At 49.1% G+C, this 10623-nt stretch overlaps 1 protein-coding gene across 1 annotated transcript in view; it reads left to right on the top strand.

The window, feature by feature from the left end:
* The window catches only part of LOC105997821 (RH-like protein), a 21207-nt gene extending 11042 nt beyond the window's left edge, over positions 1 to 10165 (top strand). The window contains exons 4-9 of the mRNA XM_013032357.1: positions 823 to 988; positions 1871 to 2037; positions 3855 to 3992; positions 7392 to 7519; positions 8870 to 8977; positions 10045 to 10165. Coding sequence (XP_012887811.1) covers positions 823 to 988; positions 1871 to 2037; positions 3855 to 3992; positions 7392 to 7519; positions 8870 to 8977; positions 10045 to 10165 — 828 coding nt within the window. The remainder of the gene's footprint in view (positions 1 to 822; positions 989 to 1870; positions 2038 to 3854; positions 3993 to 7391; positions 7520 to 8869; positions 8978 to 10044) is intronic.
* Positions 10166 to 10623: the final 458 nt, after the last annotated feature.

The raw sequence follows: 10623 nt of genomic DNA on the forward strand, positions 1-10623 counted from the left end.
TCCTTCCTCCCTCCCTCCCTTCCTCCCTTCCTTCCTTCCTACCTTCCTACCTTCCTTCCTTCCTTTTTTTTTTTTTTTCAGTCCTGGGGTTTGAACCCTGGGCCTGGGCGCTGTCCCTTAGCTCTTCAGTTCAAGGCTAGCCCTCTACCACTTGAGCCACAGCGCCACTTCATTTTCTGGTGTTTAACTGCAGATAAGTCTCACGGACTTTCCTGCCTGGGCTGGCTTTGTGCCTCGATCCTCCGATCTCAGTCTCCTGAGTAGCTAGGCTGACAGGTGTGAGCCACCGATGCCTGGCTTCCTTCTTTTCTCTTTCCCTCTTTTTGGTGTCAGCACTGGGGGCTTGACTCAAGTCCTTGTGCCTTTGTTTGTCTTTTCATTCAAGACTGATGCTCTACACTTGAACCATGCATCTGTACTTCCAGCTTTTTGCTGGTTAATTGGAGAAAATAGTCCTTTCTGCTGGGGTTGGCTTTGGACCTTGATCCTCAGGTCTCGGCTTCCTGAGAAGCTAAGATTACAGGGGTGAGGCACCGTGCCCACCACCTCAAGTGTTCTTGCTCAGCTTTTTTACTTGGTGCTGGTGCCCTACCATTTGAGCCACACCTCTAGTCAGCATTTTTACTGGTTAATTGGATATAAAGTCTCAAGGATATTTCTCAGGCTGGCTTCAAACCTCATACCTCAGCTGGCTGCGCTTGATAAGTTCTGAACACCAGGTTCACAAGTTCAAGTAGTGAATCCTACAAGAGTTCTGAACTTTCTGGAAGGAATATGTGGGCAGAGCATGGTAACACTTTCTGCTCTCTCTGGTTTTTGTAGCTGGTGGGTGACCACGAATGCACAATGAGTATTCATGTGTTTGCAGCCTACTTTGGGCTGATTGTGGCCTGGTGCCTCTCAAGGACTCTGCCTTCAGGATTGGATAAGAAAGCACAAACAGAGAAAGTTCAGATGGCCACGAGCCCCAGTCTGTTTGCTATGCTGGGTAAGAACAATGGGTGGGTGGTTGTCTCCTGCCTGGATTGGGCTGAGCTGCAAGGTTCCAAATGGTTTTGAAAACTCTGCCCTTGAGCCCTGACCCTGAGCGTCTGAGGCCTTTTCCATAAACACCCATGGATTCCAGTAATGTTTTGGAGATCATAGCTTTGAATAACCCTGTGCTTCTAGGCACCGCCCTTCACTAACATCCAGTGGAGAAGAGAAGCTCAACATCTTCGAGTTAAAATAAGTTTATTCAGTCCTTTGGTCTTCAACTGAAAGGAGGGAATTGAACAAGTAAAGAAAGTAGGGGCCAGGCGTCAGTAGTTTATATCTGTAATCCTAGCTACTCAGGAGACTGAGATCTGAGGATCACAGTTTGAAACCAGCCTAGGCAACCAAATCTGAGAGACCGATCTCAAATTAGCCAGCAAAAGCTAGAAGTGGGGAGAGAGAGAGAAAAAAAAAAGAAGGGGGAAGAAGGGAGGGAGGAAGGAAGGAAGGAAGGATATAGTAATTTCTGTAAACAGGGACAGGTGCGAGAAGCAGTCCCAGTGTTGCATTTTGACACAAATGAACTTGGACAGCTGGGAGAGGCTTAGAGGAAATCCGGCAGTGAGCCCCACAGCGGGTGAATGAGAATCAGGACATGGGCCCAAATCACAGATGGGGCGTTTGGAGATTTGGCCTGCTGCTTACTTCCCTAGCCTAAGGACTATGTTGGCTGTCCCCTACCAACCTGAGACACAATGTGTCCGGGGTGATGCAGCTGCCCGGTGACCCCGCCGACACCTGCTAGCTCCAGCCCTCTCTTCTGCTAAAGCTTCGGGGGGCTTGGGACTAGGGAGCAAGAGTGTGGTTTTGGCCTGTGACCCTCTCTGGTTCCCAGGTACTCTCTTCTTGTGGATTTTCTGGCCAAGTTTCAACTCGGCTCTGCTATCTAGTCCCAGTGAAAGGAAGAAAGCCGTGTTCAACACCTACTATGCCCTTGCAGTCAGCACGGTGACAGCCACCGCTGCATCGGCCCTGGCTCATCCCCAAGGGAAGATCAACTTGGTAAGGAGGGTGCCCCCTTGGTGCTCCAGGCCTACTACACACGTGCATACTCACCCCCTACCCTTCAGCCCCATAGAGCAGGGGAAGATCATGTGGGTTGGGCCTTCCTTGTCTGTGATGTCAGGGAGTATGGAAAAGATGTGATGGGTACTCAAATGGCCACTGGTACTTAGGCGGTTTTCAAATGGTTACAGGCTCTCTGAAGAGAGATGGAAATTGATCTGGAGTCAGATCAAGAGTCAATAGAATAGAGTAGAACTTGTCAACCTTTCCTCTTTCCCCAAGCAATTTGAAGAACGCAATTCATGCCAGGTACCAGTAGCTCATGCTGTAATCCGAGCTACTCAGATGTCTGAGTTCTGAAGATTACAGTTCAAAGCCAGCCCAGGCAGCAAAGTCTGGAGACTCTTATCTCTTATTTGGTGGTTACACTGAAAAACCAGAAGTGGAGCTGTGACTCAAATGGCAGAGTGTCAGCGGTGAGCAAAAACAAAGCTACGGTACAGTGCTTAGGCCCTGAGTTCAAACCCAGGACAAGGTGTGGTCCTCCAGGGAGGCAGGAGTAAGTATTAGGTCAGAAAAGCCCAGAAGCTGAGCCTAGGACCCAGGTTTCCAGGGATTGAAGATGCAAGTTAGCGAGGACCCCTCTAGCTCTAGAGGAATAAAAGGACCACATGGCCCAGCAGCAAGGCCTGTTTATTAATCCAGGTCCAGTCACACAGGTGGGCTAGGCAAGAGAAGCTGGTAAGAATAAAAGGGATGCGGGGCTGGGAAGGTGGCTCAGTGGTAGAGCACTTGCCTTGCATGCATGAGGCCCTGGGTTCGATTCCTCAGCACCACATAAGCAAAAAGGAAAAAGCCGGAAGTGGTGCTGTGGCTCAAGTGGTAGAGCGCTAGCCTTGAGCTGGAGAGCTGAGGGACAGTGCCCAAGCCCGAGTTCAGACCCCACGACTGGACCCAAAAAAAAATTTTAAAAAAAGAATAAAAGGGATGCTAGGACCAGTGGCTCACACCTGTAATCCTAGCTGAGATTTGAAGTCAGCTCAGGCAGGAAAACTGTGAGACTCTTCTCGCCAACAAACTACTCAGAAAAAGCCAGAAGTGGTGCTGTGGCTCAAGTGACAGAGTGCTAGCCTTGAGCAAAAGAATTTCACAGTACTCAGGTTCTGAGTTCAAGCCCCAGGACTGGAAAAATAAGATAATGGATATGTTTCTTGGGCATCTTTCTTGTTTTACACCAGATGCTGGGCTAAGAGCCTGATACATGGTAACACCGTCTTTATAAGAATTCTAGGAGGTGCTGGGAAGGTGGCTCAGCGGTAGAGTGCTTGCCTTGCATGCATGAGGCCCTGCGTTCAATTCCTCAGCACCACATTAGCAGAAAAAACAGGAAGTAGTGCTGTGGCTCAAGTGGTAGAGTTCTAGCCTTGACTGAAGGGCTGAGGGACAGCACCCAGGCCCAGAGTTCAGGCCCCACGACCAAAAAACAAAACAAAACAAAACTCTACAAAGGAGAGGTAATATGGATGTCACTCATCTTAGTGCCCGGGGTCACACACCAACAAACACAGTGTGGTAGCCAGGATGACAAGTGACTGCCTCCCCATCTGGGTGATCTCTCCCTGAGCCTGTGAGGGGGAAGGGAGCCATGAATGAAAGTCACTTAGTCCCAGCTGGTGGGAGACGATGGCTTGAGGACCTGCAAAGCAGGAAGAACATGACAGAGTTGCTTTGCTGCCCACGTTGGGAGACACTCTGGGCAAGGTGGTGTCTTCTCTGTGCCTCCACTTCTTCACCCACAAGCTGTTTCTTTGCAGATTCATATCCACAATGCTGTGCTGGCAGGAGGCGTGGCTGTGGGCCCTTCCTGCTACCTGTTTTCCTCTCCTTGGCCCTTCATGGTGCTGGGCCTAATGGCTGGATTGATCTCCATTGGGGCAGCTAAGGGCCAGCCGGTAAGAAATTGGACAGCTAACACCCTCTGCTTTGGCTTAGACCAGTAAGACCCTGTGGGTCTGGTGGGCCATTGTGCTGTGTCAGAGGCTGCATTTGACAGGTGTTGGTTCTTTCTTTCTTTTTTTTTTTTTTTTGGTCCGGTCGTGGGGCCTGAACTCTGGGTCTGGGCGCTGTCCCTCAGCTCTTCAGCTCAAGGCTAGCGCTCTACCACTTGAGTCACAGCGCCCCTTCCCGCTTATTCCTTTTTGCTTATGTGGTGCTGAGGAATCGAACCCAGGGCCTCAGGCATGCAAGGCAAGCGCTCTACCACTGAGCCACTTTCCCAGCCCAGGTGTTGGTTCTTTCTTAAGTTGGGCTTCAAAGCCTGGGTAAATTTGGGTGTTGGTGGCTCACTAGTGTAATTTTAGCTACTTAGGAGGCTGAGATCTGAGGATGGTAGTTTGAAGCCAGCCCAGATACACAAACCCAAGAGATTGTTATCACCAATTAACCAGCAAAAAAGGATCAGTTTGATTTGACCAAAGACAGAGCAGCATGCTTTTCCTGCAGGCTGTATCTTCTTTGTTCTTTACCTTTGCACCCAAAATGGATATATACACAGGAATGAATGGAAATAAGTTCTGCCTCTTCTTCTACTCCACACAGCCATGCTTTCTTGTCTTACTTCCCTTGATTCAATCACTGGTGGGGCACTACTCAAAAATCCTTCATTCATTTATTCCCATTTATGTTTTTGTTTGTGCCAGTCCTGGGGCTTGAACTCAGGACCTGGCCGCTATCCTTGAGCTTTTGTGCTCAAGGGTAGAAATCTACCATGTGAGCCACAGCTCCACTTCCAGCCTTTTCTGGTGCTTAATTGAAGATAAGTTTCCCAGACTTTCCTGTCTGGGCTGGCTTGGAACTGTGATCCTCAGATCTCAGCTCCCTGAGTAGGTAGGATGACAGGTGTGAGCCACCAGTGCCCACTCTCATTTGTGTTTTAATCTTCATTCTGCTTCTCAAGCTACAGTTTAAGAGAAGAGAACTGACAAGCAGCCCAGTGAGAGAACTACTACTACAGGAACATCACTGCGCTTGCTGGGGACGGGACCAGAGCAGGGGATGTCTTAGCTGGACAGTGACATCTGAGCAGCCAGACAGAAAAGTGGGAAATGTGCTTCAAGCTCAGTGCTGGAAGAGCATGTGGTCCAACCACAAACTAGAAAGCTGTTCTTATGACCAAAACCCTGAGCTCAGTAGGGAGCCTGGGCGGAAGGGAGGTGCCTGGAGCATCTCCTGGGTCAGTTAACAAGTCTGGATGTTTATTCTGAAGTCAGTGCCCTGTGCAGGGAACCAGCCTGAGGAAGCTTCATCTCCCGTTCTGGGACCCAAGCTGCTGAGGGGAGATGTGGACAGAGTTCAGTGATGGTGGGCCCATGCTTTCTTTCTGATTTTTCCTCATCAGCCTTGTTGTTTAGAACTAGCACTTACGTGTGGCACCCCAGTGGGATACTCAGCAATGTCTGAAGGTATTCTGGGTTGGCACAATAGGTGGGTGTTGCTGGCATGTAAAAGGTAGATGCTAGGGATGTTGTTCAGCTTCCTACAAAGCAGAGACCAGCCTTCCTGCCCCTCACCCAGAGTATCAAGTTCAACGGTGACAGACCCATGCAAATGCAAGGGAAGTCCATGGACCACAGCATCCATATTGCCTGAGAGTTTATTAGAAATGCAGAGTCCTAAGTCAGGCGCCGGTGTTTCACACCTGTAATCCTAGCTACTCAGGAGGCTGAGATCTAAGGATCTCGGTTCAAAGCCAGCCTGGGAAGGAAAGGCTGTGAGACTCTTATCTCCAATAAACCACCAGAAAACCAGAAGTGGCACTGTGACTCAAGCAGTAGAGCACTCACCTTGAGCTGAAGAGCTGAGGGACAGTGCCCAGGTCCAGAGTTCAAGACCCACGACCAACAAAAAAGAAAGAAAGAAATGCAGAGTCCCAAGCTGGAGGCTGGTGGTTCACACCTATAATCCTAGCTACTCTGGTGGCTGGGATCTGAGGATCCCAGTTCAAAGCCAACCTGGGCAGGAAAGTCCAGGAGACTCTTATCTCCTATGAACTACTAGAAAACTGGAAGTGGCATTGTGGCTCAAAGTGGTAGAGTGCTAGCCTTGGGCAAAAGAGCTCCAGGACAGGGCTCCTGGAGTCCAAGCCCCACAACCAACAAAAAAGAAAAGGATTGCAGAGTCCCAGCTGGGTGCTGGTGGCTCTCACCTGTAATCCCAGCTTCTCAGAAGGCTGAGATCTGAGGATCCTGATTCTAAACCAACCCAGGCAGGAAAGTCAGTGAAGATTTCTATCTCCAATTAACCATCAGAAAACCAGTAGTAGGGCTGGGAATGTGGCTTAGTGGTAGAGTGCTTGCTTAGCATGCATGAAGCCCTGGGTTCAATTCCTTAGTACAACAGACACAGAAAAAGCCAGAGGTGGTGGTGTGGCTCAAGTGGTAGAGTGCTAGCCTTGAGCAAAAGAAGCTCAGGGACAGTGCCCAGGCCCTGAGTTCAAGCCCCAGTACTAGCAAAAACAAAAAACCAAATATCAACAACAACAACAAAAAAACCCATAGAAGTGGAATTGTGACTCAAAGTGGTAGAATGCTAGCCTTGAGCAAACTAGCTCAGGGACAGGACCTAGGCTCTGAGTTCAAGCCCCATGACCACCACCACCCACCACCAACAAGAAGGAAGGAAGGAAGGAAGGAAGAGCAGAATCCCAAACCTTACCAACAAACATACAATCCTTTTTGGCTTTCTTTCTTTGATTGTTCTTTTTGCAGTATTGAGGATTGAATTTAGCATCCACTATTACGTGAACTACAGCTTTCTCCCCCTCCCCCCAGCACTGTTCAGTTTTATTTTATTCTTGAGCTAGGATCTTGTTCGTTTTGTTCAGGCAGCCCTCTAGCTCTTGATCTTCCTGCCTCCGCCTCCTGAGTAGTTGGGATTACAGGAATGAACCACCACACCTGCTTCCTTCATCTGCATTTTAAACAAGTTTTCTGGGTTTATGAATGCACCTTCAAGATTGAGATGGCGGGCTGGGAATGTAGCTCAGTGGTAGAGTGCTTGCCTATCATGCGTGAAGCCCTGGGTTCCATTCCTTAGTACCACATAAACAGAAAAAAGCCGGTAGTGGCATTGTGGCTCAAGTGGTAGAGCACTAGCCTTGAGCCAAAGAAGCTCAGAGACAGTGCCCAGGCCCTGAGTTCAAGACCCATGACAGGCAAAAGAAAAGATTGAGATGGCTTCTTTAGGCAAGCCTTGGTATTCACCCCTCTTTGGTGGCCAAGGGTTTGTGCAAAGGGTGGAGGGAGGACATGGGTCCGACACGCACATCCACTGATAATGTCTTCTGTCCCCAGGTGTGTTTCAGCTGTGTGCTGGAGATTCAGGACGCCAGTGGCGTGCACGCCACCTTCGGCTTGCCGGGTCTGCTCGGAGGCTTTGCCTACGTGGTGATGATGGCATATCATGCCTACTGGAATTCCTTGTAGGTGGCTTGCCCCTCCCTTAACACCCCGTCCAACTCAGTGAGAAAGGCAGCGCAGCTCCGGGGAGGGGCCATTCCAGCTAGACAGAGATGGAAAAGACAGAGCTGGGGCTGGGGTGTGCCATCCAGAAGAGGGATACAGCTTCTGGGACCTCTAGATTGATGATCCCTCATGCCGGTTCTGTGTGAGTGAAGCACGCTCCTCCTCCCTCCTTCCACAATCCCATGTGATACGGATGTCACCATTTCTACACTGTATGGGGAGGAATCAGTAGGGATGTGAAATGATTGGATGAGATCACACAGCAATTGGGGGGGGGTCCCTCCTGCAGGCTCCCACCTAGGCCTTCTGTTTGCTTTCCTTTTTCTCTTTCCTTCTTTCCTTCCTTCCTTTTCCTTCCTTTCCTTCCTTCTTTACTTACTTACTTCCTTTTTTCTGATAGGGACTCACTATATAGCCCAGACTGGCCTCAAACTATGTAATCCTTCTGCCTCACCCTCCCAGGTGCTGGGATTACAAGCATGTACTACTATACTTGGCTTTTTTTCCCCAAAATGGGCACACCAGCTGCCCACCCACACATGGAGCTGCTCAGAAAGGGCTAGTGGTTTACAGCACAGTCCAAAGCCTGGGAAAATCACTCAGCATCCATCCCAGGCCTCCTAAAAACTTTGATTTTTTTCCCTGGCTTGAAAAGAGAGATAAGACTGGGAAGTATATCCTAGGGGTAAGGGTATGCAGGAAAGATAGGTCTAAAAGCCAAGCTGTATCGCACCTTCCCTGAGAAAAATGAAGCTTTTATCTTGGTTTAATGATCACACAGCTAGTAAGCAACAGCTCTGAGTGGCTGATCTAGCTTATTAGCCATGGAGTCTAAGGATTCAAATACAGTATGACAAAAAAAATTAGCATGGTAGCACACTTATAATTCCAGTTATTTGAGAGGCAGAAATAGGAGGATCATGGTCCACAGCTGGCCCCATAAAAAGTGAGGGACTATCTGAAAAGCAGAACTAAAATGAAATGCACTAGAGATGTGACAAGAACAAGGCTCTGAGTTCATATACATGGGGCTGGGAAGGTGGCTCAGTGGTAGAGCGCTTGCGTTGCATGCATGAGGCCCTGGGTTCGATGCCTCAGCACCACATAAGCAGAATTATATATACATACATAGAAATCCGTGCCAAAGAAGGTCCCGGGGTTCCCACCCTCCCAGCCTCCTTGCTGCAGGGGATAGAGCAGCTGGAGAGAGGACACTCAGTGCCCCCATGGTCCTCCTGGCCTGGCACCACTGATGCCACAGGCCCTCTTGTACAGCCTGGCATGACCCTGTGCTTCTCAATTTCTAGGATTGGCTACCAGTTGCTGATTTACATAGGGCAACTCAACTTGGCTGTGGCGATGGGTATGGCTTCTGGTCTCCTCACAGGTCTGTATGATGCCACCTTCTTCCAGAGGTGCCTCAGATGCAGGGCCAGCGTGCCTCCTGCCCAGGCTGCTTGTATATGTGGCCATCTTTGTCCCTCAGCTCTAGCTGAGTGCTTAAATCTTGAGAGTTTTAAAAAAGAAAAGCAGAGAATCACATCATTTCACCACTGGAAATGCTCCCAGGGGTTACCTGCGGCTGACGTGGCCTCTGAGGACAGGGAAGGTGGGGGATATCTCTCGAGGTCTAAGTGGGGCTAAGTGACATTGCTGTAGTTCTTGAATCCATGGAGGGTGATTGGGTCCATTTTTATACAGAAGGCCAAGAACCACTCTATCTGGATTACAGCCCACCCCAGCCCCCTTTGTGTTTGCACTGGTTCTAGGATTTGAATTCAAGGCCTAGATGCTGTTTCTTAACTTTTTTGCTCAAGGCCAGTACTCTACCGCTTGAGCCACAGCTCCACTTCTAACTTTTTGCTGGTTAATTGAAAATTAGACCTTGCCTGGGTTGGCTTCGAATTGAGATCCTCAGATCTCAGCCTCCTGAGTAGCTAAATGACATCAGCCCCCCTCTGATTAGCATTTTCTTTCCTGAGAACTCCCTACTTTATCCAACCAGTGTTTATCCACTACCTTCCAAAAGCCAAGGACTGAGGATGTAACAGGAAACAAAACAACCTTCCTGACCTGATAGAGCTGACATTCTAGCCAGGGAGCATACTGACCGCAGACAGTCATGGTACAGGTGCTTTGGAAGCAAAGCAGGATCCAGAACCTATGAATAAAGTCAAAGTGGGGTAGGGTGGGTTTTCTTTTAGAGGGTCAGTCAGGGAAGGCTTACCTGAGAAATCAACTTTTAAGTAGAGATCCAAATCAAGAAGTGTAAGCCATGCTTTTATTTACAGCAAGAGTGAAAAGGGGACTGCAAGTGCAAAGGCCCTGAGGCAAGATATGCTGCATGTGTTTGCGAAACATCATGGAGGCCTGAGGGGCTGCTGTGGATGGAATGAGCAGCGAGGGGCCAGTAGCCAGTCATTCCGAAAGAAAAGTCCCTGGAGCTCTCAGATAGCGAATGAACATGTTCACGCTCTGGCAGTGTAACTGACAGCAGGAAGCCCATCTTGTTTAACATGGCTGGTGAAGACATGCATCTGCAGAACATGCATCTACAAGCAAATGTCTGTTGCCGGTTACAGAGTCTTACACTGCATCACTAGGCAGGAGGTTTGACTGGAGGTGTGGCTCAAGTCCCAGTACCACCAAAAAGAAAATGTGTGACTTTAGGCACATTACTTAACTTCTCTTGGCCTGTTTGCTCCTTTGCAAAATGAAACCCTTTGGCTACTTTTTCACATTAAAAAAAAAAGAAAAAATCTGAAGAGTTGGTTGCCAGTGGCTCACACCTGTTAGCTATATAGGAGACTAAGATCTGAGGATAGTGATTTGAAGCTAGCCTAGGCAGGAAAGACAGTGAGACTCTTATCTCCAGTTAACCAGCCAAAAGCTGGAAATGGAGCTGTGGCTCAAGTAGTAGAGCACCAGCCTGGAGTGAAAAAGCTAAGGGGCAGTGACCAGGCCCTGAGTTCAAGCCCCAGGACCAACACACACACACACACACACACACACCCTGAGTTCAAGCCCCAGGACCCACCCACACACACACACACCCTGAGTT

This window comes from Dipodomys ordii, unplaced genomic scaffold (genome assembly GCF_000151885.1).
Source record: "Dipodomys ordii isolate 6190 unplaced genomic scaffold, Dord_2.0 Scaffold6, whole genome shotgun sequence".
Lineage (NCBI taxonomy): Eukaryota > Metazoa > Chordata > Mammalia > Rodentia > Heteromyidae > Dipodomys > Dipodomys ordii.